The following is a 27,878-nucleotide window of genomic DNA, read 5'->3' as shown; positions in this document are numbered from 1 at the left end:
CTACCAAAGACTTCTTCTTCTTACCTTCTTCTTCAGATGAGACTTTGGCGAATCCTGGCCGATGAGTCGTGTCACCTTGTTTGCGAGCAACTGAGATTATGTTGTGTTTGCGAGAAGCTGACCTTTTCCGAGCAGCGTCCATTTTAAATAGGAAAATGATTGCCGTTCAGAGATATGGCGGCGCCGGGACGACGAGCCTTTCAATCAAGCTGTGACTGGATAAATGTTTCATTTTCACTTTGCATTAGGCAGATTGGAAGGATTGTGAGATTTGGGTTTCCCGGGTGTGACCGGTGAACAGGTTCTCCACAGGAAGCCATCTTTGTTTTTTTTCCTGAATGCCAGCCGCCATGTGAGGACTGGCTTTCCTGAAAGGCAGGTTGGCAGGGCTGTGACACTTTTGTAATGACTGGATTAAAGGGTTCCGGGAAAATAACATTACATGGCGAGACTTTGGGCTTAAATAAACTCCCTGACACATTACACAATGAGTGACACAATGAGTTTAGAGGGCATCCAGCCTCTCTCAGGCACATGAGCCTACACTGTTGGGGTAGCATACGCTAACAAGCATGTAGATTAATGGAATAATTTCCATGTTTTCACATACAATGTACCAGGGGTGACTCAGTCCAACCGGGACACCCAGTGATGTTTTCACAGTGACCATGAAGCATAATCAAAAGTTGAAAGTCTTTAACATACCAACCTTTTGTTCTGAATGACAGACGGCATTTTAATTCATCGAAATCATGAATCCTTCTCCGATAACACCTCCAATCTGATCCTAATATGCAAACAGATAAGAAACAAGCCTCATGTTTACCTCGTATTCCTGCGAAAACTTTAGGTTGTCGTTGGCTTTCAAACGCTCCAGATGATCGGCTAGGTCCAGGATGGGGATCGGTGGGTGGCTGGCCATGCCTGTCAATCAAACGGGCGAGAGATCAGTCGCCAGGGGTGAGGGGTCGATACCACGGTTACAACCAGTGAATCATTATAAAAGCAGCATGTGTGTAACAGGGGGATGGAGAAGTGGATCGTTGTTAGGCTATACTTTCACTCAAAGCAGTGGCATGCTCATAGGAAGATATGGACAGGAAAGGAAGTCAATGAGAAGTCATCGAACAGACTTCACTTCCTGTAACACTTCCTACTGTGAGAGAAGAATGTTATTCACACCGAAGCGGCCAGTGGGAGATAGCATGACGGAAGACATACTCACAAACAAACAAACCAAACCACAAACAAACAAATCACGAAGTTAGGCCAAGATGTTGTCTGCTTTGAGTGATGACATGTTACTAGGGGGTGTCATTTTTTAACTCCGCCTCCTGCGATGGATGACATGGCAATAAGTAACGTGTGGATTAGATGGGGGTGAGATTGACTACAAGTTTACGTAGAAAGGAGGAGGAGAGGGAGATGAAGGGAAAAAAACAGAACAAAACAAAAGAGAGAAATAAAAAATGTGGTGAATGCATAAACAAGACCAACTAACTTGACAAATGGAGGTTACTGGGGTAACCGGGGTCACCTGAACCTGCGGAGGAAACGGCGGTATAAATAAAAAGTCTTAGACGATCTTAGAAATGTGATGAATGTTTTGTTTTAGGGGTAGGAACTGTTGGGGAAGGTAACTGACGGAAACTAGAATTATACACTATCATCTAAATGTCACATAGATCTGTTAGTAACGCACACATTGACATGCTAGAAGCTAGCCTACGCCACCATGTGTAAATCGGTGGGAAGGACATGAAAACACTCAACAAAACAGAGCCGGGAAACAATTCGGAGACGTTGAAGAACTGAGTCAAGCGATCGCACAATCCTATCATAATGAGATCCATTCTGACCGTCAGATATCCTACAAAGTCTGCAGGTAGGAAGTTTCACCTTGCATAAAAAAACTTTGGTGGACTTTACTTTGACAAGGTAGAACGGACATTGTAAATAGTGTTCGCACACAGGCTACCAAATGTATTCTGTATAAGTTGTTTGTGGTGAAGGTATGTGAGAGAACAGGGAAAAGAGCAGAGAAGGGGGGTTGTGTGGGGTTGACCGAAGTCACTATGTATGTCCAGGCTTAAACACAGCTCCCAAAACGTTGACAAAGGACAAGTGCTGTCACCCAGTCCCAGATAGCAGAGGTTTCATAATAGCCGGGACACGGTGACGGCTTTCCCACTCTCCCGCCTGAGACAAGTGTCTGCAAGGGCAAGTCAGTGGTCTTTTCATCTACACTGATAACACAAGTGGGCATTAGCTAATGGAAAAAGCGAAAAAGCGGGGCCTCTTTTCTCCCGCACTCACTCGCTCTATTTTTCCAAGAGGGTGTTTCTATCGGCCCCTACCACTCAAGACCCATTTTCAGCCGCCGGTTGACAATGGAACTATCACTCGCCGCGTGGCGCCATGCACACATCAAGCATCCTCAAGATGGAAATAAGCATTGAGGAGCAGCGAGGTGAGAGAGGGAGGAAAAGAGGGAGGGAGCGAGGGAGGGAGGGAAGAGAAACTAAGTCTAATGTAGCACCAATCAGAATTGGAGAAGAAGCTCTAAAAGAGAGAGACAAAGATGTTTGGACCGCTCGAGCAAGTCGAGAGGCACTTTGAGAGGCTCTTTGGAAAATGAGAATGGTGTGCGAGTCTGATCAAGATGGTTGTAGAGGATTCTGGAAATAGGGAAAGTGTAGTGGTTTAGATCACTCTGAAGTCCCCTTCTCAAAGTGAAAACTGAGAGGGGAAAAACGCCCCCTTTGCCAAGTTTGACATTTCCAGTAATGGATACAACGTCATTGAGAGTAGGGGTTTCATAAATATGCATAATCTTTCAAAAAAAATCTGCCTGCGGCTGGGATATTTTATTTCCTTTTCATATGAGCTGACCTGAAAAATGTGGCTTTGATATTACATTATTGTCAGTCCCCGAACACCTGTCCCACTGCTCTCACTGCCAGAAGAACTCCAGTACCAAGTTGAGCGTGTCTCTTCACTCAAAAAAATAAAAAATGCATTGGCTATCCAAGGGACAAATGGACTGTGACAGCCATCTTTTCTCCCTCGGCAACAAAAAGGGGTCACAGAACCAGGCAGCTCAGGCATAACCGCTGTTCACCTCGAAGGTCAAACGGGAGGGGACGTTTGTGTTCACAACTTGTCACTGGCCCACTCTCCACCGTCCACTGCCTCATGTACAGGATGTAACATGGCACTGTGACACTGTGACTTCCAACATGCTACACTGCCACTTTGAGACTAGTGTTAGCTTGGCAAAGGCTGCACCGACCTACAGATCTAGGATCTTAATTTCATCACTCTTTTGTTGCTGAGAATTTTCCTTCACAGCAGTGTAAACGTGTAGTGTTTTCAATGTTTAAAAATATTTCCACTTTAAAATGTCAGTCTTGATTTGCCATAATGAAAAATGTATCAACCCCACATAATAATTCACATTTCCTGTTGCAACAGGATTATTTTCATGCTATAGCAAACTGTCTCAAATAAATATCCGACATCTGAAGCTGACCCATGAAGAAAAGGATGATGGTAACTGCCATGAAAGTATTAGCCTTGCACTGCTGTCTTCAGCACCTCTCTTTGCTCTCTCTCTCTCTCTCTGTCTCCTGGGAGGAGTTAATCAGTTTTGACCCTGTGCATCTTTTCCCCACCACCTGTCCATTTTCCATCATGTCCTGCCACACTTTGAACAATGACCCCCCCTGAATGTTGTAGTCATGGGAACTCTGTGAGAAGTGTTGGTTTAGCATTGAGGTGTTGACTTTTAAAGAGGTCATGCCTGAGCAAGCACATCGCAAAGAGGAGACATTCACACACTTTCCCAATGATAACAAACAGATTTGATATATCACATTAATTCTGCTGCTTCACTTACTAAGTCAGGTGAAGATAAGTAACTACAGCCATCTTAATATAAAGCCATCTTAATTTGACTAAGATGTCCGTAATTTCTTAAATCATTCAGTGATTATGGATCTAGGAAGCTTTGCAGTGGTTTGTGTGATTTATGTTTGCTATCACAAAATTCCTTTACCAGGTGTTTGGAAGTTCATGCGTCGAAGCTCCACAGGGTCGGTGGGGTTATGAGACGGAATCTCCTTACTGTTGGGCAGACTTCCTTTTCTAGCTTCGGATTCTGCCCTTTTCCTGTGGGGATAAAACATGAATACTTAAAAAAAAAGTTTTGTGTTCTATCGTTTTTTCGGTACATTTTCATCCCTTTTGAAGATATTTCCCAAAATGAAATGACATCCGTATAAAATGTATACATTTTCCATATACAATGTCTTGATGATGAATTACATCTGATGGGTTCCAGCATAGTTTGCGTCCTCCTTTAATTCGCCAGATTGTGTTATGTTTTGTATACATGGGGATGAATGCTACTCTTAGTGGGACATATATCTTAATGTTCATACAAGTTGATCAGATTCACATTTCAAGAAGCATGAAGTTAAAGCACAGTAAAGAACTTTAGGGCAACTTTAATTCATTCCGATAATGGGAATGCGGTCTAACAAATTCCATGTCATGCTTATGAGAGGATAGAGAGGTGCCATAAATACACTCAATCCCTCTATGAACCTTCATGGCATTGGGAGATTTTATCAATTAAATATAATCCATCTACTTCAAGGATATAATGCTTTTGACCACTTATTTATAAAACTGTGCAGTCTCTGACAAAGATCTTTGACAAAGAGATCTGCCCAAAGACTCAATACGGTGACATTCCATCTGTCTAACAAGAAGTGTACAGAGTACAAGGGGGACTAGCACTATACTAGAAGTGACCTTTCAAAATAGTTTAGCATCATTTGACCTCTGACCTCCAACCTCTCTTCATTAGGGTTAAGTAAAATCACTAACCTGTGACCTTTGCATTATATGGGAAGCAATGAGGCTTGTGTAAATAGCCTGGGGGGTGTCAATGGTGTAATGGTCAAAAACAACAGCAAGGATGAAATGGGTCGTGTGAGGTCATCGTTGCATGCGTCTGAAAACAAGTAGATGGGACCATAAAGAATGAATCATACGATTTGCTACATTTGGTGGAGAATGCAGGCATGAAAAGTAAAGGCTGAATATGATAGCATGGGTACATCTGAACAGATATCTGAACACATACAATAGTCTATGTATGACATTGCAAGAGTACGGCAGAGTGTACCTACAACTTAATAGCCATCTAGCAATGCAAGGGCTCATTTGGTAAAAACACAGGGTTAATCCAATTGAAAGCTGAATAAAAAATGGAATGAAATGATTTGGGAGTAGGAAAGCTGGGCAAACGCTGTTAAAGTGTTACAGTACCGGTACAGTATAGTGCTTTCCCGGCCAGTGAGTACATTTGGCTGTGATGTAATGCTGTTGAAGAAATATATCTATTTGTGATATATTATTGGCATTCAATGTTCATGCCAACTAGCATTTTGAGAAGTAAGGAGAAAGTGAGGGGGAGCAGTCTTGGCATTGTAATGCATGTTGGTTCTGTTCAAGGCATGCAAGTCAGTTGTTTCTTGCGTACAAGCGGTGAGACATTGAATCCAGTAGAAATCTAAGAAATAAGGATTTCTAGGGGTTGTGTTTATCAAGAAATTGACCATTTGTATTGAGACAGACAGGACATTTAGACATGTTTGGTCAATGGAAAAGGTGATATGGGTTTTTGTCAAATACGAAATAATATTACTATTTTTAATGTAATGTAGGGTGAGAGTAATGGAAGAATGGAAAGCACACATACATTTTTTGAAAATGAACTGTCCTGGCTGATCAAATATACGATGTCGATTCAAATACTATCATTTGGAACGTAGGTCAGAATTCAATCAATGCAAACAGCTGACTTTAAAAAGTGCTTTGGAATTGCACAGCAGTGGGGGAACTCACTTTCTGCAATGATTGAACTCTGCCCAACAAGCTAGAGGGTAGGACATGTCTGCAAAGGGATAAAAAGAAGGGTTGAGGTGGGGATAGTTGTGGTATTGTCAGCCATATCACATCCTTTCACTCTTACCTGTCTGGTTTGCTGCTCCATTCGTAAGCAAGGAAAAGAAAGCATGACAGGATGTTAGCTGGCACGACAACGTGATCCGTCGCTATGACGACTTAATAATCCTGACAACAGTATCATGCCCCATGGCCGAAGTTGAACTACGACGCTTATATTTTATACTGTAATGTGCTATTTCCCGTTTAAGAAGAATAAACATGTGTCTAACTACAAAAAGACAACTGAGCGACAACAATCGCATCTCAATGTTGGTTGGCATGCGATATTAGTGTCCTTTCACTACCGACACCACGCTCAATTATGTCACCTTGGGTACTTGTCGTTTAAAATCATATAATCTCATACCAGGTGCAATCCAAAGATGTATTGTTTATTTAGTAGTTTCAGGTGATTGTTTGTCACTCGAGCATGGAAGGGCTCTTGTGTATCTGATTACTGTATATCCTAAAGAATAACTACATCAAGGCAACAACACAGGACAATTGTGATAATAATGATTACTAATTATACAAAATAATGTGCTTGCATAGAGTTTCTAAGAAAATACATAAAAAAAGATTAGATAATACAATTGGAGTTTAACGTTGTAACAAAAGCCACTTATATAAGTTTGTTGTGATCTATAATGGGGTCTGGGACATAGGGAACCTTCACTTTCAGCTCAGATGAACATAAACAATTTTGTGACCTGTATCCAAGTGTGCATGTAGGTGTGCATCTTGCTGTGACTGATTTATACAGTTAATCAGCAATGCTGTGGGGCTATTATTTCATCCTTCCCCCCTGCCGCAACACACACAGTAACATGAATGTTGTCCTTTGCTCCTGACACAGGGCACCAATTCTACTACATACAAATGTATCTTAACAAGTGAAACATTTCCTGGTTATGTTCCCGGAAAGTCCCGACACGCTGGTGACATTGACTTAGTAAACACATTGACTTGGTTAACACGCTGGTGACATTGACTCGGTAAACATGGTGGTGACATTGACTTAGTAAACACAGTGGTGACATTGACTTGGTAAACATGGTGGTGACATTGACTTAGTAAACACGCTGGTGACATTGACTTAGTAAACACAGTGGTGACATTGACTTAGTAAACACGCTGGTGACATTGACTTAGTAAACACAGTGGTGACATTTACTTAGTAAACACGGTGGTGACATTAATTTAGCAAACACGCTGGTGAGTTTGACTTGGTAAACACAGTGGTGACATTGACTTAGTAAACACAGTGGTGACATTTACTTAGTAAACACGGTGGTGACATTAATTTAGCAAACACGCTGGTGAGTTTGACTTGGTAAACACAGTGGTGTCATTGACTTAGTAAACACGATGGTGACCTTGACTTGGTAAACACGGTGGTGACATTGACTTAGTAAACACGATGGTGTCATTGACTTAGTAAACACGATGGTGTCATTGACTTAGTAAACACGATGGTGACCTTGACTTGGTAAACACGGTGGTGACATTGACTTAGTAAACACAGTGGTGACATTGACTTGGTAAACATGGTGGTGACATTGACTTAGTAAACACGCTGGTGACATTGACTTGGTAAACACAGTGGTGACATTGACTTAGTAAACACAGTGGTGACATTGACTTAGTAAACACGCTGGTGACATTGACTTGGTAAACACAGTGGTGACATTGACTTAGTAAACACAGTGGTGACATTGACTTAGTAAACACAGTGGTGACATTGACTTGGTAAACACGGTGGTGACATTGACTTAGTAAACACGATGGTGACCTTGACTTAGTAAACACAGTGGTCACATTGACTTGGTAAACACGGTGGTGACATTGACTTAGTAAACACAGTGGTGACATTGACTTGGTAAACATGGTGGTGACATTGACTTAGTAAACACGCTGGTGACATTGACTTGGTAAACACAGTGGTGACATTGACTTAGTAAACACAGTGGTGACATTGACTTGGTAAACACAGTGGTGACATTGACTTAGTAAACACAGTGGTGACATTGACTTAGTAAACACGCTGGTGACATTGACTTGGTAAACACAGTGGTGACATTGACTTGGTAAACACAGTGGTGACATTGACTTAGTAAACACGCTGGTGACATTGACTTGGTAAATACAGTGGTGACATTGACTTAGTAAACACAGTGGTGACATTGACTTGGTAAACACGGTGGTGACATTGACTTGGTAAACACGGTGGTGACATTGACTCGGTAAACATGGTGGTGACATTGACTTAGTAAACACAGTGGTGACATTGACTTGGTAAACATGGTGGTGACATTGACTTAGTAAACACGCTGGTGACATTGACTTAGTAAACACAGTGGTGACATTGACTTAGTAAACACGCTGGTGACATTGACTTAGTAAACACAGTGGTGACATTTACTTAGTAAACACGGTGGTGACATTAATTTAGCAAACACGCTGGTGAGTTTGACTTGGTAAACACAGTGGTGACATTGACTTAGTGAACACGATGGTGACATTGACTTAGTAAACACAGTGGTGACATTTACTTAGTAAACACGGTGGTGACATTAATTTAGCAAACACGCTGGTGAGTTTGACTTGGTAAACACAGTGGTGTCATTGACTTAGTAAACACGATGGTGACCTTGACTTGGTAAACACGGTGGTGACATTGACTTAGTAAACACGATGGTGTCATTGACTTAGTAAACACGATGGTGACCTTGACTTGGTAAACACGGTGGTGACATTGACTTAGTAAACACAGTGGTGACATTGACTTGGTAAACATGGTGGTGACATTGACTTAGTAAACACGATGGTGACATTGACTTGGTAAACACAGTGGTGACATTGACTTAGTAAACACAGTGGTGACATTGACTTAGTAAACACGCTGGTGACATTGACTTGGTAAACACAGTGGTGACATTGACTTGGTAAACACAGTGGTGACATTGACTTAGTAAACACGCTGGTGACATTGACTTGGTAAACACAGTGGTGACATTGACTTAGTAAACACAGTGGTGACATTGACTTAGTAAACACAGTGGTGACATTGACTTGGTAAACACGGTGGTGACATTGACTTAGTAAACACGATGGTGACCTTGACCTAGTAAACACAGTGGTCACATTGACTTGGTAAACACGGTGGTGACATTGACTTAGTAAACACGATGGTGACATTGACTTAGTAAACACGGTGGTGACATTGACTTAGTAAACACGGTGGTGACATTGACTTAGTAAATGCTCTGGTAACATTGACTTGGTAATTGTTGTGTAAATCTTCCCAGGCGCAAACAGAAACCAGAGGAGGACCCCTCTACGTTGATTCCATACCTGACAGTTAGTTCTTAAATCAAATCAAATCTAATATTATTGGTCACATACACATGGTTAGCAGATGTTATTGCGAGTGTAGTGAATTACTTGTACTTCAAGTTCCAACAGTACAGCAATAAAAAACAAGTAATCTAACAATTCCACAACAACTACCCAAAACACACAAATCTAACTAAAGGTATGGAATAATAATATATACATATAAATATATGGATGAGCAATGACCGAGCGGCATAGGCAAGATGCAATATATGGTATAAAATACAGTATATACATATTGGATGAGTAATGCAAGATATGTAAACACGCTTAAAGTGGCATTATTAATTATTAAAGGGACTAGTGACCCATTTTTTTAAGTGGCCATTTATTTAAGTGGCCAAGTCTGTATGTAGGCAGCAGCCTCTCTAAGCTCTACTCGGGTGCCCCTGGCATTGAACGACCAAAACAGTCAACATGGAAGGACAATCAACGCCTAGTGTAAGCAAATAGCCATAGGACTCAATGATGTTTGATTGCCTTCCGATTATAGTGACATATTTAACAAATACCTATGCATTCAGGGGTACTATGTTCGTTTTCGATTGGCGTTGAGTGAAAAACATATCTATTGATAGGCTGACTATAAGCCCAGGCTTCAATTCTCTCAGGGCTGATTCTCCCAGTAATGTGTTAATACACTTTACAGTGCCATTCAATGTGGATGCTATGGAGACTGCTTCACTTGGCCCAAAGCAGTATTCAATCAAGGTGAAAAATATAAGGTGAAAAATATAAGAGGGAGAAGCTAGGATAGAGAGAAATGTGTCCCACAAAACAGGCCTGGAGCTTGGCTCTCTTGTGTATGTGTGTGGTTCTAAAGCAGCATGCACTGCCACACAGCAGATACTCTGAGCGCTCCCTTTCTACGCTTGACTGATGGACGGTGGGGGCGAACGGTCAGCTTCCGCTGGAGGTTCAGACAAAGAGCTGCTCTGATGTCTTCTGTGTATGTGTGTGTGTGTGTGTGTGTGTGTGTGTGTGTGTGTGTGTGTGTGTGTGTGTGTGTGTGTGTGTGTGTGTGTGTGTGTGTGTGTGTGTGTGTGTGTGTGTGTGTGTGTGTGTGTGTGTGTGTGTGTGTGTGTGTGTGTGTGTGTGTGTGATTGAGTGTGTCTATCTGATAGGTAGACTGTTTGTGTGACAGTGTATTTGAATGTGCTTCGTTTGACTTTGATGATGCAAGTCTCTCTCTCTCTCTCACGCTCTCACGCTCTCTCTCTCTCTCTCTCTCTCTCTCTCTCTCTCTCTCTCACTCACTCGTGTGCTTCCCTTTCTTTAGTCCTTACCTCTTGTACAGGAGGATGGCGATGACGATGCAGATGATGAAGACCACAGCGAGCACTGGGCCCACCACCCAGATAAGTCCCTCCTCCTCATCAATGATTGGCTGGGGGTCAAGGTCGGCTGACACGACAGGGTCGGAGTAGGGGCTGGTGGCATACATGGTCTGGGAAAGAGAGGAAGGGGAGTTGTATTAGTCATCACTGTGTTATTTTATTGGTGTTCTCAGGCTACACTTTACATAAACTACTAGTGAAATAACTTATTTAATAACCACGCAATAGGCGTACTCTACACTACCAAGCAGGTAGTATAGAGTAGAGTAGAGAATGGGAAATTGTTTTATCACCACAATGTAGTTAGGTATCCAGGCAATAATAGGAAATATTTTTGGCTGACTCTAATGCCACTATTTCTCTGCCACCCATGACTTTGAAAACATATTCTGTGGTCCCAGTTCAGACTATGTTCCTAGGTTCCTGAAGTGATATCTTATTCCTGACTGTGTAGCTTTGTAGAAAAACAACCTGCACTCTCTCACATCTCTCACACAACTCTCACAGCTGAGCTCCAATCAATAGACCTCAGCCCTTCTGTGAGGCCACAGCAAGTTCAAAAGTGTCCAAGTTTCAACTGTTCCTCTTCAAGTACATGTATATTCGGTCAGTCTGACTTTCACAAAGACATCAGGACAACTTGTGTGCCGAGTAGGCTAAGATTTGCCCATTCAAAGTTATTGTGTCAATGCAAATGTACAAATTCAACTATTCAAATGAAATGGGCACGTTCGTAATATCCGTAACATCTCTCATTTTTGATTGAGTACATTTATGCCGTTCTGAGCGGAACGAGATAAAGACTGGGGGCTTTGGGGCAAAGAAAAAGCCAATCAGTGCTGTGGTGGGCAAATTAAAGATTTCCCCCCATTTTGTCCGCTCGCCCACCTGCCATTATCATCCTCCTAGATCTGTAGTCAAGACTGGGCGGAGTCCAAGACAGACTACCTTAAAACCTCCCAGGTCATCAAATCCATCATTCTGATGCATTTAGCCAGCTAATCATGCCCCTTTCTCCTTTGATCCACACTCTCCTTCTCGTCTCTCACACACACACACACACACACACACACACACACACACACACACACACACACACACACACACACACACACACACACACACACACACACACACACACACACACACACACACACACACACACACACACACACACACACACACACACACACACACACACACCCTAGCTACAGTGGAGGAGATAATGGAGCTAATGGCGTCCACACGTAGGTGTGCAATTAAAGAGGAGTCCCGTTATCGAGTTATTCCTGCGATTGACAGGAGCCTTTGGGGGATTTCCCCTATACAGTAGCAGGCTCTTCTTGCCCTTTTTCAGGGACCAGGGCTCAAACAGACTTGACGTAGCACATCCAGCCAAGGGACGTGCCCCCTGCCAAGATGCAATTGATTTCGGTCTTTGACGTTTAATACGCAACTTTAAACATGAGGGAAAATTATTCCTGGAAAAGGAAATCGACAGAGGGACGACTGTTGCGCCTGTCTGAACTAATTCCTTTATGGAGTGGAGTGTCTAAGAGAAGAGAAGGAAACAAAGGATGAGAGAGAGAGAGAGAGAGAGAGAGAGAGAGAGGTTTTCTTAGAAAAAAGCATAACAAGGCATGTACTTACATTTTCAGAGATCTCGAGGACAGCAAGCACAAAGAAGATGTACTCTTGGCCGTTGGCGAGCTGCTTGTTTTCAAAGTCCCCATAGATCTTGGTGTCTCCCAGAGTGAACTCGGTAGGAAGGTCTTTGAAGTAGGCAGCGATGTAGGCTTTGGGCTCAGCTTGCCTCCGGAAGCGAAGGCCTCGGCTTGTTCGGTTAATCTCTTTGAGCAGCTAAAAGTGAAAAGAGTTGAGACGATGTAGCTAGACAGTCGATAAAAATGTTGTTTTGCAGTCATACACACATGGACACAAACACACACACAACTACAAATCTGTGTTACATCCCTTCTGATTACAAAAGCTCAAACTACTGATTGCAACGGAAGAGGAAATATTCCCATTTGGATTTCATTTGTTTTATGCTGCAAGGATTTCAAGATGTGTGGATTTTCCGAAATGAGCTTCTATAATAACCGTGAATACTGTCAAACATTTCAAAATGATTTCAAGTTTTAAAAAATATTATTTTTTGTTGTTGTTGAAAGACGACAATGTTTTGAAGTTCCAGTGGCATGAAATAGAATAGGAATAGATGCCCTGCTCTGCGTGTGTGTGTGTGTGTGTGTGTGTGTGTGTGTGTGTGTGTGTGTGTGTGTGTGTGTGTGTGTGTGTGTGTGTGTGTGTGTGTGTGTGTGTGTGTGTGTGTGTGTGTGTGTGTGTGTGTGTGTGTGTGTGTGTGTGTGTGTGTCTCAGCCTCCATTATTTATGCTGCAGTAGTTTATGATTCGGTGGGCTAGGGTCAGTCTGTTATATCTGGAGTACTTCTCCTGTCTTATCCGGTGTCCTGTGTGAATTTAAGTATGCTCTCTCTAATTCTCTCTTTCTTTCTCTCTCTCGGAGGACCAGAGCCCTAGGACCATGCCTCAGGACTACCTGGCATGAGGACTCCTTGCTGTCCCCAGTCCACCTGGCCGTGCTGCTGCTCCAGTTTCAACTGTTCTGCCTGCGGCTATGGAATCCTGACCTGTTCAACGGACGTGCTACCTGTCCCAGACATGCTGTTTTCAACTCTCTAGAGACAGCAGGAGTGGTAGAGATACTCTTAATGATCGGCTATGAAAAGCGAACTGACATTTACTCCTGAGGTGCTTACTTGCTGCAGCCTCGACAACTACTGTGATTATTATTATTCGACCATGCTCGTCATTTATGAACATTTGAACATCTTGGACATGTTCTGTTATAATCTCCACCCGGCACAGCCAGAAGAGGACTGGCCACCCCTCATAGCCTGGTTCCTCTCTTGGTTTCTTCCTATGTTTTGGCCTTTCCAGGGAGTTTTTCCTAGCCACCATGCTTCTACACCTGCATTTCTTGCTGTTTGGGGTTTTAGGCTGGGTTTCTGTACAGCACTTTGAGATATCAGCTGATGAACAAAGGGCTATATAAATAAATTTGATTTGATTTGATGTGTGTGTACGCATAATGCATAATCTTGAGAATGAATGAGAGGCAAATATATGGTAAACTGACTGAATACTTGTCAATAGGTAGAGATGGACTTCATTCTCTTAATATTGTTTTGATATATTCCCATCAGACTCCCCAGACACCAGCAACCTTTTTAGAACCATCATGACCACATGATGGCTTGTAGTCATTGGAATGTACTTATTAAAACAGTATAATAGCAAATGCCCTGTGGCATGCTACACAATATAGGTGAGGCTACTCATTGAAAGTGCTGAGCGCACCAAATGTACTGTAAGTACCAAGCCCCTAAAGGTATCAATTCAACAACAATGAAATGGTGTTCTGTTTCTTGCTGAGCATGGGTAATTAAATACACGCACGCACGCACGCACGCACGCACGCACGCACGCACGCACGCACACACACACACACACACACACACACACACACACACACACACACACACACACAAAGAACACCCTTGGCTCAATTTCCTACATCCAAGAAAGTGGTGAGTCCCTGAGCAAGTGCAGTGTGTCATAACAGAAAAATTCTGCCTCAGAGCATTAGCACCAGGCTAGCCCCCATCACAAATTCCATTGTAACACTGCACTAATAGGGAGACCAGATATTATTTACCCACTAGCAACACCAGTCAACTGGATCAGAACGTGAATCAGATCATATTCGTACAATGGGAGTGTGATTGCTTAGGCAAAAAAACAAAGCCACATTTGTCTCGCTCTTATGGGAAAGTGTAATGTTATGCAGGTCTACGCTCAAGTGCTATTGCTATAGGCTACATAACAAGGTCTAAGTATACCTATGTGGTTTTGGGTGCAATAACGCCAACAAAACATGATTCAGTGTATGTAATGGGGTGAGCCAACTTACTGGTTTTATGTCTGCTTGATTTATACTGAACAAAAATATAAACGCAACATGCAACAATTTCAGTTCACATAAGGAAATCAGTCAATTGAAATACATTCATTAGGCCATAATCTATGGATTTCACATGACTGGGAATACAGATATGTATCTGTTGGTCAAAGATACCTTTAAAAAATGGTAGGGGCGTGGATCAGAAAACCAGTCAGTATCTGGTGTGAAAACCATTCGCCTCATGCAGTGCGACACATCTCCTTCGCATAGTGTTGATTGTGGCCCGTGGAATGTTGTCCCACTCCTCTTCAATGGCTGTACAAATTTGCTGTCAATCCAGAGCATCCCAAACATGCTCAATGGGTGACATGTCCGGTGAGTATGCAGGCCATGGAAGAACTGGGACATTTTTAGCTTTCAGGAATTGTGTACAGATCTTTGCAACATGGGGTCTGGGTTAAAACATAAAGTGATGCCGGCGGATGAATGGCACGACAATGGGCCTCAGGATCTTGTCATGGTATTTCTGTGCATTCAAATTGCCATCAATAAAATGCAGTTGTGTTTGTTGTTGGTAGTTTATGCCTGCCCATACCATAACCCCACCGTCACCTTGGGGCACTCTGAAACACAACGCCATACATGTGATCTGCGGTTGTGAGTCCGGTTGGACATACTGCCAAATTCTCAAAAATGATGTTGGAGGCGGCTTATGGTAGAGAAATGAACACTCGATTCTCTGGCAACAGCTCTGGTGGACATTCCTGCAGTCAGCATGCCCATTGCATGATCCCTCAAAACTTGAGACATCTATGGCATTGTGTTGTGTGACACAATGTCACATTTGAGAGCGGCCTTTACTTGTTCCCAGCACAAGGTGCACCTGTGTAATGTTCCTGTCGTTTAATCAGCTTCTTGATATGCAACACCTGTCAGGTGGATGGATTATCTTGGCAAAGGAGAAATGCTCACTAACAGGGATGTAAAACAAATATGTGCACAAACTTTGATAGAAATAAGACTTTTGTGCGTATGGAAAAGTTCTGGGATCTTTTATTTCAGCTCATGAAACATGGGACCAACACTTTACATGTTGTGTTTATATTTTTGTTCAGTGTTTGTGGTTTAAGCCTACCCAAAAGTACGCGTCGTATCAACGTGAGCCAACTTCATATCTCTCTCTCTAGAGTGCGTGTGTGTCTATCAAGTTTCTACACTGGCTTTGGCTCTGGGGGTGTCGTCACTACTCGATAATGTCTTCAATCATATCCCTTGTCAACACGGCTAAAACAAGCCGCCCTTGGGAAAATTTGTGAAAAGGTGAGAGCCCAATACTGACAACCAAACAATTTCTGATGGGAGGGGGCGACTTTCTGGTTATTGGTCAAGGCTTGAGACAGATGAGACTCAGTGAAACAACATGGTTCTTCTCAAGAGATAAAGTGTATGCTCATAGTGTTTTTGTTTGCTCTATTTATTGAATTAGGAATAAATCATCCCCAAGTACCTACCCACAATGACAAGTAAAGTATTAAATAGATATTCATCTATCCCTAAACCGATCTACTTGCATCAAAAGTCTAGTGACGCAAAAAGGGCTAAAACCTGTTCACACTTGGGTTGGGATAAATAATGGAACGAGAGAAAATGACCCAAAAGAGCTTCTGGACATCAGAACAGCTATCACTAACCTCCATTTGGACGAGGACTTTTACTTCAATCAGTCGGTGACGAAAGACATAATGATTATCGCGGACCAGGCCCAAGTCCCTGACACTCGAAGAAGGAGACAGCGTTGTGTGGGATACCTGACGAGACTCTCTGGATACCTCCCTGAAGAAAAAACTGAGTTCCATTCGAGACTATACTATCAATGTGATCTGAAGAACTGTAATATCCTATGTTTCTATGAGTCGCGGCTGAACAAGGACATGGTAAATGTGTGTCTCTTTGTTAACAACTGGTGCACAATCTCTAATGTTAAGGAAGTCTCAAGGTTCTGCTCGCCTGAGTTAGAATACCTCATGATAAGCTGTAGACCAGATTATTTACAGAGAGAGTTTATCTATATTTTTCATAGCTACCTATTTACCACCACAAACCAATGCTGGCACTAAGACCGCACTTTAAAAGCTGCATAGGGCCATAAGCAAACAAGAAAATGCTCACTCAAAGGTGGGGCTCCTACTGGCCAGTGACTTTAATGCAGGAAAATTGAAGTCCGTTTTACCAGCGTGCAACTAGAGTCGAGATCACCTTTACTCTACACACAGAGATGCATACAAAGCTTTCCCTCACCCTCCATTCGGCAAATGTGACCATAACTCTATCCTCCTGATTCCTGCTTACAAGCAAAAAATTAAACAGGAAGTACTAGTGACACGCTCAATATGTAAGTCGTCCAACGAAACGGATGTTAATCTACAGGACTGTTTCGCTAGCACAGACTGGAATATGTTCCGGGATTCATCCGATGGCATTGAGGAGTTTACCACATTAGTAACTATCGGCTGCCGGCTATCGGCTGATCTATCGGCTGCCTTCGATACTGTGAACCATCAGATCCTACTCTCCACCCTCTCCGAGTTGGGCATCTCCGGCGCGGCCCACGCTTGGATTGCGTCCTACCTGACAGGTCGCTCCTACCAGGTGGCGTGGCGAGAATCTGTCTCCTCACCACGCGCTCTCACCACTGGTGTCCCCCAGGGCTCTGTTCTTGGCCCTCTCCTATTCTCGCTATACACCAAGTCACTTGGCTCTGTCATAACCTCACATGGTCTCTCCTATCATTGCTATGCAGACGACACACAATTAATCTTCTCCTTTCCCCCTTCTGATGACCAGGTGGCGAATCGCATCTCTGCATGTCTGGCAGACATATCAGTGTGGATGACGGATCACCACCTCAAGCTGAACCTCGGCAAGACGGAGCTGCTCTTCCTCCCGGGGAAGGACTGCCCGTTCCATGATCTCGCCATCACGGTTGACAACTCCATTGTGTCCTCCTCCCAGAGCGCCAAGAACCTTGGCGTGATCCTGGACAACACCCTGTCGTTCTCAACCAACATCAAGGCGGTGGCCCGTTCCTGTAGGTTCATGCTCTACAACATCCGCAGAGTACGACCCTGCCTCACACAGGAAGCGGCGCAGGTCCTAATCCAGGCACTTGTCATCTCCCGTCTGGATTACTGCAACTCGCTGTTGGCTGGGCTCCCTGCCTGTGCCATTAAACCCCTTCAACTCATCCAGAACGCCGCAGCCCGTCTGGTGTTCAACCTTCCCAAGTTCTCTCACGTCACCCCGCTCCTCCGTTCTCTCCACTGGCTTCCAGTTGAAGTTCGCATCCGCTACAAGACCATGGTGCTTGCCTACGGAGCTGTGAGGGGAACGGCACCTCAGTACCTCCAGGCTCTGATCAGGCCCTACACCCAAACAAGGGCACTGCGTTCATCCACCTCTGGCCTGCTCGCCTCCCTACCACTGAGGAAGTACAGCTCCCGTTCAGCCCAGTCAAAACTGTTCGCTGCTCTGGCCCCCCAATGGTGGAACAAACTCCCTCACGACGCCAGGACAGCGGAGTCAATCACCACCTTCCGGAGACACCTGAAACCCCACCTCTTTAAGGAATACCTAGGATAGGATAAGTAATCCCTCTCACCCCCCCCCTTAAGATTTAGATGCACTATTGTAAAGTGACTGTTCCACTGGATGTCATAAGGTGAATGCACCAATTTGTAAGTCGCTCTGGATAAGAGCGTCTGCTAAATGACTTAAATGTAAATGTAAATGTAACCGTCATCAATAATAAGTGCATCTATGACGTTGTCTCCACAGTGAATGTATGTACATATCCCAACCAGAAGACACGGACTACAGGCAACATATGCACTGAGCTAAAGGCCAGAGCTGCTTTCATGTAGCTGGACTCTAATCCTGACACATATAAGAAATCCTGCTACACCCTCTGATTAACCATCAAACAGGCAAAGCGACAATACAGGACCAAAATCAAATCCTACTACACCAGCTCTGACAGTCATTGGATGTGGTAGGGCGAGCATACTATCACAGATTACAAAGGGGAACCCAACCACAAGGTGTCCAGTGACGCGAGCCTACCAGATGAGCTAAATACCTTGTATTGGCACTTCAAGGCTAGCAACACTGAACTATGCATGAGGGCACCAGCTGTTGTGTTCACGCTCTCCGTAGCCCATGCGAGTAAGTCCTTTAAACAGGTTAACATTCACAAGGCCGCAGGGCCAGATGGATTACCAGGACACATACTCAGAGCATGCGCTCACAAGCTGGCAAGTGTCTTCACTGATATGTTCAGACTCTCCCTGACCCAGTCCGTAATACCTACATGTTTCAAGCAGACCACCATAGTCCCTGTGCCCAAAAATGCCAAGGTAACCTGTCTAAATGACTATCACCCCGTAGAACTCACATATGTAGCCATGACATTCTTTGAAAGGCTGGTCATGGCTCATATCAACACTATCATCCCAGACACCATGGAATCCACTCCAATTCACATACAGCCCCAGCACTGTCCGTTCTCAGATGGGAAAGGGCTGTGTGGAGTGCAATAGAGATTGCGTCATCTGTGGATCTGCTGTGGCAGTATGACAAATAACATTTGATTTTATTTGATCAATTGCAGACACTGGATTTCTGAATCGTGCTTTTGGAAGTGCATTGTACTGTACAGCAGCATGTCCTGGATAGAGGGAGTTCAAACACACTTCCGGAAGCTCTATCTGGAGACCTACTTACTGCAATTGATTGAATGCCATCCTCAGTATCTTATGACTTTTAGGAACGTTTTACATTCATTAGGTAGGTGAGTTTGTGGTGTGCTGAAGGCCATTAACATAACTGAGAGGTGGTCTATATGTGAATGACGCATCACAAAGAATACACACATTTCACCGTTTGAAGGCTAAATTATTACGCCAGCTTATCCCCAAATGTACCTAAGGATACACAGAGCACAAAAGCTTCAGATATACCTAGACTGGCTAAATATAAAAGTTGTCAAGTACTTTGTGCATAAGCAGTGTGCTACCTTTCCCTTGAATAAGAACACAGAGGCTTGACGCAACTCTTCAGGTAATTACCGTTGAGAGGGAGAGGGGGTGGGAAGGGGGGGTTGTGTTTCAGTGCACTTGATGACTACTCCATGTTCTACCTATTTCACATTTGAATAATTCTCTCTGCAGCTATTTGCGTTAATCAACGAGCCCCATCCCCAGGTTTCCCCACCCCATCCTCTCGTATCTGCAGAGTTAGAGTCGAGTTCTTCCCACCACCATTCCATTGCAATTCAGTAAATACTGAGATTCCACAATTGAATGTTAATGTTTAATAAGGACTTTTTGTCAGATTTTTTGGACCATTTTGTGGTACCTACCTCTTCTAGATTCATTTCATCTGGACTGTCCCAGGGTTTGAGATATTTTCCTGTGCGCTGTTTCTTCAGAGGCACCACCACTATGTAGTATCCCCTGGAAATGGGAGGAAAAGCAAAAAAACAACTGAATGACAAGGTATTTCAAGCTCTTCAAGGTCAAAGGTCATTCTCAGTTCACTCCATAAGATGTTTACAATACACCATTGTATTGTAAACAAAACAAACCAAGATCAAAGCTTTGAGCTTCATACACAAAAATGTATAGCGTCCCTGAGGAGCCTTATCCTGTAGGTGTAACAGGGTAGGAGGCGTGGAGGACAAGAGACAAAGATGACAAATGATCGCGCCATTAGCTAGTTACGCTAGCCCGTTATCATCAGAGAAGTCGGCGCACTGTTTTACCCGCGGGCTAATTAGTACCCCTCCGTGAGAGTGAGAAGAGGAGCTGGAATTAGAGGGATTTTCAACCCTCCATTGGGGCGACAAGGGAGATAAAGGCCTCTACCAGAGTTTTTTCAGGGCTTCTCCAGACTGGGCACGGTGCTAGTTAGCGTCAGCCAGGAAGGCAGTGTGGTAGGCTGATGAGAAGCTAATTAGCTCAAGCACTGGCATAGGGGAGAGTGGGCTCGAGTGCGTCCAGCAAGATCAAAACCCTAGATTGGTTTGAAGTGCCAGATCTGCGCATTGGTCTTTTGACAACCCAGAGCTTAGTTGGAAAGGCTGAAAGAGACATTACAAGGCTTAATACTGGGGAGTGGGTTAAATTGGATGGGAGAATTCATTGTGTCATCTTCTCTCTGATGAACAGAGAACAATAAGAACAGGCTTGATACAATGCAATTAATGTAATATACAGGGTACACTACAGAAAGTGATGACCTCTTCAGTGCTGATGTTCTGACCTTTCAAACAGTATTAAAAAATAAAGTGCCACAAAATCTGGCAGTGTCAAATCTTGCCCCTTTCACTTATTGAGAGGAAAAATAAGCTTAAATGGTATCCTGCTGATATAATTGAACCCAAAGATGAGCGCAAGGTAAATAAATGGATTAGGGCAGCCACCGAGGCAATTGAATTAAGTAAATTCAAATTAGGCTAAATAGCCAGCTCTATAAATACAAGTCTGCAATTATCCATTAGCATTAGCGTTAGTTTTAATCCCCGCCACTCACCTGACTTTCTCTGAAGTCTGGACTGAGGGCAGCTCCACAGAGACCATGCCATCCAAGTTGGTCTTGCCAATCAGGTAGGGCTTGGTGCGCAAGATGTCCGGGGCGGTCATGGTGGAGACGCGGTGCTGGAGACCGCCGGCGCTGTTGCCCCGGTTGGTCAGCAGGAAGGAGTACTGCGTCCCGGCCTGCAGACCCGTGATAAGCTTCTGAGTGAGCTTGCCATCCACCTCCACGCTCTGGCCATTGTCATAGAGGATCTGTATTTGCAATGTTAGGAGAGTGTGTGTGAATGTTGAGGAGATGCACTAATCCAACATATGAAGTCTGTTTAGTCAGGGAAATGTCCGGACTTGTTCAGATATTTATGTGACTACTATATTTTTGGCTCATGTCACTTGATATTTTCTGGATCCTCGACCATTGTTATTAAAATATGGAAGATAATCAAAAAACTCTTACTGTGAAGGGCTGAGCTGCGTTATAGTTGTCTGGGATCTCCCAGGTGAGGAGCACAGATGTCTTCATGGCAGCTTTCACATGAAAGTTTTTTGCAAACACTGCTAAAAGAAAGGGGGAGCAGATGATTTAGACACAAAACAAACATAACCCTCCTTAAAGGATTCCAGAGCAATAAACCTCTTACCTGAACATGTTTCTCTTTACAAGCAGTCTGAAACCAGCACTAGTGTGGTCTTAGCAGGGTTACAGTGTTGCCATCTTACCTTTGCTTTCTTTTATCTTACCTTTTTATTAACAGGAGCCCTTTATAATCTACAGACTCACCTTTGGCTTAGCTGACAACACATGGGACACATATACTTACTCCACCTGTTCATGATATCTGTCTTTCTTATTGGGTGGGAGGGCTATGTATACATACAGGAGATTTTTTGACCAATCATGAGATCAGTAATCCCATTCTGTTTGTTCTTCTGCCACTAAAGCTTGACGAGGTGGTTGCTGTTGATGGTGGTTGTGGAGTGAAGTTGGATTGGGGGCGGGAGTTGGAATTGGAGTGGGGTCCTACCTTGATCCAAGGGCTGTGTCCTGAACTGGACACTGGGACTATAGGGGCCGGAGCCCTTGCTGGTGAAGGCACACATTTTGATATCGTAAGTGGTATCAGCCTTGAGGCCGTCCAGGGTGACGGTGGACTCTGGGGCGGTGATGAAGAGTTCTGAGGGACTCCGAGGGCTATTGATGTCCTTGTACTGCAGGGCGTACTTCACGATAATGCCGTTGCGCTCCGCCAGTAACAGGGGATTCCAATTCACCTGAATGGTGGTGGTAGTGCCACCCTCGGCCGCAATGCTTTGTGGGAAGCCGCTAGGCACATCTTCAGGAGTGTTGATCTCTTTTACTGTCTCCTCGCCAAAGCCCACCTTGTTGCGGGCAGACAAGCGGAATGTGTATGATGCCCCCTTGTGGATCTCTTTGGTGGTGTAGTGGTTCTCGCGCTCAGGGAACTCGATGATGGTCAGGGGGTCGACATCTTTGCGGCCAAAGCGAAGGCGGTAGCCCTGCAGGGGGCCGTGGGTTAACGTCGGAGGGTGCCACTGGAGGAGGGCAGTGCCCATGTTGGTAGGGCTGACCATGAGTCGTGGTTTTTCAGGTACTAAGAGACAAAATAACAAATTCAATACAAATTCAATACAAATACCGACAGACATTATGACAAGTTTGAGAGGATGATGACAACCCAAAAACAACCCAAGCCATAATCCCTGACAATCTGATCTCCTTTCCAACTCATAACAGTGTTAAGGGTTACCACTGGCTGATGTTGTTATGTGTAAAGTGTTAAGCCACCAAGAGAGCAGTATATAGCTAACACCCTGTTTGCATAAATGCTAATGCTGTTTGCTTTGATACCTACCAATATGGCCTCCCTTTTAAGCATTTACTGAGTATAGGCTCCCATCCTCTCCCCAACACACACACACACACTAGCCATCTGTATCTGTACGCCAGGCAGGTGCGGCATGAAAGGCTTTTCAGACGGATTAGACGACAGCGCAATTATGTCTCACACACACAGCAAAGTATTTCTGAATTGCCATTTGGATTCTGTCATGCTGCTCTCTCAAAAGAAACCAATGAGTGCTGAACAGACCATCGGGCTGCCTTCAATTTGGAAGTATTTTTCTTCCCCCATTTCCCCACCTCATTTTTTCATTAGTTCCTTAACCCCTGTGAGCATTCCAATGTCAGAATGGGGGGGTGAGCGGAATTACAATTGTTGTTATAATTGAGGTGGCAATTAGCCACATTCACACTTTAATAGCCGTGGGCGGAAAGGTTTGCTTAGCACCATTTTTTTGGGCTTCCTTTCACTGGGTGCAATTTCACAGCTTTCTACAGGACAAATGCATTTTTGGATGATCACAGGGTACATTAACAGCGGTGACAGGTCCCTTACCTGCGCCAGTGGTGGTGATCAGCTTGGGCTTGCTGCGAGCGCCGTCTCCCTTTGTCGTGTAGGCTGCCATGGCAACCGAGTACGTGCTCTCAGCCTGCAGCTCTGAGATGACCATTTCCTGTAGAAGAATAGCGATTTGTATTTGTTTTACTCTTGCTTGAGATTTTACTGCAATTTGGGCATAAGAGGGGGAGTGATGAGGGATGTTGTGTATATTAAGATCATTATACAAAGGACCAAACTAATGTACATTTGTGTACATGAATTTATGCTGTAACTCATTGATTCAGAGGACATACATTATCTCACAGATATTATCTCACGAAATAGCAAATAACTGTCAATGAACATGGTTGGTAAAACAACGGTCCTGTTATATAGTATTTAAAACTATAGCCTAGTTGCCACATCATCCTTCGCTCCATGCATACGATCTGGACTGGTGGACCATCAGCCTAAAGTTTCATTACTCGTATGTACAGGATACACATGGTATACATTGTCCAAATAAATGCTTACTTGCACCCCATGCATTGAAAAGGAGAGGGTGTAAGTAGTGCAGTACCAATGGTACCTTATTATCATCTTATGAATTGTGATGTGCTCGGCTCTGCAATAAACTAGGTTCCCCAATCAAAAAGCTTGCTTATTATAATCAACACCGCTAAGAAACTATGCATAGCCTCGTAATATTGAATATGGATTCCTGCTAGTCATGCCATTCCACTTCAATTTACAAGTACAAAACAAGTAGTGTATGTTTTGTCTTTTTTGTCTTAGCGGGATTCAGAGGAGTCAGGAGGTGATGTGAGGTTCATAAAAATGAAAACCAAGGGGAGGTCATGAACCGAGGAGACAGAGCATGCAGGGGAATGAAGGAGGAACGGGATTAACACTGTATCAGGTATCTGTATCTACTCACATGTTCAGTTGAGTCATCATATTCCCACTGATTACGATTTGAGATGAGTGGAAACAAGAAACAAAACAAAGACTAAGTACAGAGTCACCGGTCACTAGTAAGATAGTAGAGACTAGAGAGAGTTGTTGAATAGTTGCCACAGACAAGACACATACTGTATATCATACTGACTGATGATTTTACCCTTAAGAGATGTCCTTCACTGACCCCCAATAAGTTCTTGATTATGTCAGTTCCATTGAATTTACAGATGTGTGATCCATTGGATCTAAATTAAGGCCCCAAAGCTCCTGTGATTGTCTCAACCAGATATTGAGAGTAACATAGGAGGAGACACGTAGAATGTATGCACACATGACTGTAAGTCGCTTTGGATAAAAGCGTCTGCTAAATGGCATATATTATTATTATTATTACATACTGTGTAGGGTTATTTATAGACATGTGTAGACAATGTGTATTTTATCATAGATATACTCAATGGGTTTCAAAAGGTCCTGAGAACAATTATACTGAACAAAAATATAAACGTGTTGATCCCATGTTTCATGAGCTGAAATAAAATATCCCAGAAAAGTTCCATACGCACAACAAGCTTATTTCACACAATGTTTGTGCACAAATTTGTTTACATCCCTGTTAGTGAGCATTTCTCATTTGCCAAGGTAATCCATCCACCTAACAGGTGTGACATGTCAAGAAGCTGATTAAACAGCATGATCATTACACAGGTGAACCTTGTGCTGGGGACACCGTAAGGTCCCTCTAAAATGTGCAGTTTTGTAACACAACACAATGCCACAGATGTCTCAAGTTTTGAGGGAGTGTGCAATTGGCATGCTGACTGCAGGAATGTCCACAGAGCTGTTGCCAGTTAAATCAATGATAGTTCCTCTACCATAAACTGTCTCCAACATCATTTTAGAGAATTTGGCAGTACGTCCAACTGGCCTCACAACCACAGACCACATGTACCCATGCCAGCCTAGGACCTCCACATCTGGCTTCTTCACCTACGGGATCGCCTGAGACCTGCCACCCAAAAAGCTGATGAAACTGAGGAGTATTTCTGTCTATAATAAAGCCCTTTTCGTAAAAACTCTGATTGGCTGGGCCAGGCTCCCCAGTGGGTGGACCTGGATCCCAAATGTGTGGGGATATGCCCTCCTAGGGCCACCCATGGCTGTGCTCCTGCCCAGTCATGTGAAATCCATAGATTAGTGCCTAATGAATTTATTTCAGTTGACGGATTTCCTTATATGAACTGTAACTCAGTAAAATTGTTGAAATTGTTGCATGTTTCGTTAATATTTTTGCTCAGTATTATTTGTGTCATAAGGTTTAACCATATCATAAAAATGTGTGGTTTTAACATCACTTTATACTGCTTAGTAGCATATCCTTTATGTAATTTTACCCTGGCAGGTGTGACTCTTATCCTCAGCTATCCTTGTGTCAACTAATGTCTCAAGGCGAGAGGATGTGCGAGTTTGGAGAGGGAAGCGGAGGAGGAGGGTGCTTACCTGCGCATCCTCGATCAAGATGTCCTTGATGCCTGGCTGTCCCATGGGTTCCCCATTAACCATCCTGACATAGTGCACCTGGTACCCTCGAATCTGCCCGTGCTGCTTGGTGGGCATCGGCGAGCGCCAGATCACTTTAATTGATGTGGAGTTGACAGCCTCCACCTCGACTTTACGAGGTGGGCCGCTGGGAACTGGAGGAACACCATGGGATAAAAGAAAGAAGGTCAAGATTATAGAGGACCCCGTTCTTCCCGTTTTAATTTCTGTCCAACTCCAAAGAGCAAAATGCTGAGGTGAAAAAATCTAGAAAAGGGGAGCGAGCAACAAGCACTGTATGACATCAATATTTCAACAACGGCACGGGAAAAGAAAAACAAACCCAAAAACAGGTCTGACAACTGACCTAATCTGGAAACATCAAAAAAAATGGAAGTAGTGGATTAAAAACATGGAATAAAAATGTGTTTGTCAAAATAGAAAAGAGCCAAATGGAATGCTTCAAAAGTTTGAAGCACCCTGCAAGAATTTTGGCTATGAAGCGTGAAGAAAAAATGAAATTGAAAAAAATATCGTTGTTTTTGGCCATTAAAAATATACCTTCCAAAGTGTGTCCTTTCCACTGTCCATAACTTGCCATTCAGTCAAGTTTATAAAAAAAAGTTACAACTAAAAGTTTTTTTCTCATAAAAAAGTTTTTTAAATGACAGTTTGGGACTGGAAGTCAAAAGGCCTGAATTGCTTCCGTGCAGGAGAAAAATGCCATACCATATGTTGAAATTGAGTAAAAGCATAAAAGGATAAAGGCTGAAAAATACTGACAAAAAGTTCATTGAGATTTACAAAAAAGTCAGTCGCAGTCTGTTCAGTAAAAAAAAAAACAAAGTTGCATGAGTTAGGAGTCAGCTTTATTAGAAACAGGAGGAAGAAGCAGGGAGGGACGCTAGGTCAGAGGGACTGTAGATGCTGTTAGACAGTATCTAAAGGGGTTAGAGGTTAGAGGGTGGACTGGATTTGCAACAGGGCAGCGGTTTCAGAAAAACATACCATCCTCCTCGGTGCGAATAAGTTGTGGTAAACTTTCAGGTCCTTCACCGACATCTGTGTGAGCAGTCACTGTCACACGGTATTCGGTCCATTTTTCCATGTTTTCCAAGAGGTACTGGGCGCTTTCGGGAGGGATGTCGGATATTTGTCGGATGGTGGTGTCCTCCCCTTCAGTGGCAGCGTATTGGATGGCATACTTGGTTATGATCCCATTCTGTAACTCTGTAGGGGGCGGCCGCCAACTTACCAGGATATTGGTGGAGCTGGGGCTAGAGCACTTCACATCCTGAGGTGGGGCTGAGGGCTCTGATTGGAGGAGTGGATTCGAGGACGAGCAGGGTTTTGTTTGATTGGATCAACCATTTCAGTTGGGGTGTTGTTTTATTTTGTTTGTTTCGAGGGGTGTCACAGGTAGGTTGAAGTTTTTTTGGGGTTGGGATGATGGTGGTGGAAACGAACAAACAATTAAAAAGGGAAAGGGAAAATAAATATGACACAAAATGAGGACGAACCACAAGGACTGAAACAATGTTTGCAAAGAAATGGTATCAAAGGTCAATGAGGTTTCCCAAATTAACACGAGACAAAAGGCAAAGACAAAAGACTAACACTTTTTAAAACAAGGTCAACTCAATAAATAA

The 27,878-nt window shown here is 43.5% G+C and overlaps 1 protein-coding gene across 37 annotated transcripts in view; it reads right to left on the bottom strand.

Moving 5' to 3' along the window:
• LOC124008624 (receptor-type tyrosine-protein phosphatase delta-like) overlaps nucleotides 1-27,878 on the bottom strand; it is a 651,437-nt gene that overhangs the window by 47,272 nt on the left and 576,287 nt on the right. For 9 of the 37 annotated variants that reach the window (XM_046320037.1, XM_046320036.1, XM_046320043.1 and 6 more), the window contains 15 exons: nucleotides 27,238-27,543; nucleotides 26,191-26,384; nucleotides 24,668-24,694; nucleotides 23,746-23,863; nucleotides 22,354-22,941; nucleotides 21,786-21,886; nucleotides 21,327-21,583; nucleotides 20,155-20,248; nucleotides 12,402-12,611; nucleotides 10,701-10,861; nucleotides 6,044-6,058; nucleotides 5,338-5,391; nucleotides 4,058-4,170; nucleotides 1,502-1,543; nucleotides 827-924 (listed from right to left, as the gene is read on the bottom strand). In XM_046320037.1, the coding sequence (XP_046175993.1) occupies nucleotides 827-924; nucleotides 1,502-1,543; nucleotides 4,058-4,170; nucleotides 5,338-5,391; nucleotides 6,044-6,058; nucleotides 10,701-10,861; nucleotides 12,402-12,611; nucleotides 20,155-20,248; nucleotides 21,327-21,583; nucleotides 21,786-21,886; nucleotides 22,354-22,941; nucleotides 23,746-23,863; nucleotides 24,668-24,694; nucleotides 26,191-26,384; nucleotides 27,238-27,543 (2,378 nt within the window). The remainder of the gene's footprint in view (nucleotides 1-826; nucleotides 925-1,501; nucleotides 1,544-4,057; nucleotides 4,171-5,337; nucleotides 5,392-6,043; nucleotides 6,059-10,700; nucleotides 10,862-12,401; nucleotides 12,612-20,154; nucleotides 20,249-21,326; nucleotides 21,584-21,785; nucleotides 21,887-22,353; nucleotides 22,942-23,745; nucleotides 23,864-24,667; nucleotides 24,695-26,190; nucleotides 26,385-27,237; nucleotides 27,544-27,878) is intronic. The other 28 variants (XM_046320063.1, XM_046320075.1, XM_046320076.1 and 25 more) reach the window with 19 other exon arrangements.

This window comes from Oncorhynchus gorbuscha, linkage group LG21 (assembly GCF_021184085.1).
Source record: "Oncorhynchus gorbuscha isolate QuinsamMale2020 ecotype Even-year linkage group LG21, OgorEven_v1.0, whole genome shotgun sequence".
NCBI classification, from domain to species: Eukaryota; Metazoa; Chordata; class Actinopteri; order Salmoniformes; family Salmonidae; genus Oncorhynchus; species Oncorhynchus gorbuscha.
Note: the sequence above shows the minus strand (reverse complement) of the source record. Positions and strands in the feature narration are given on the sequence as shown.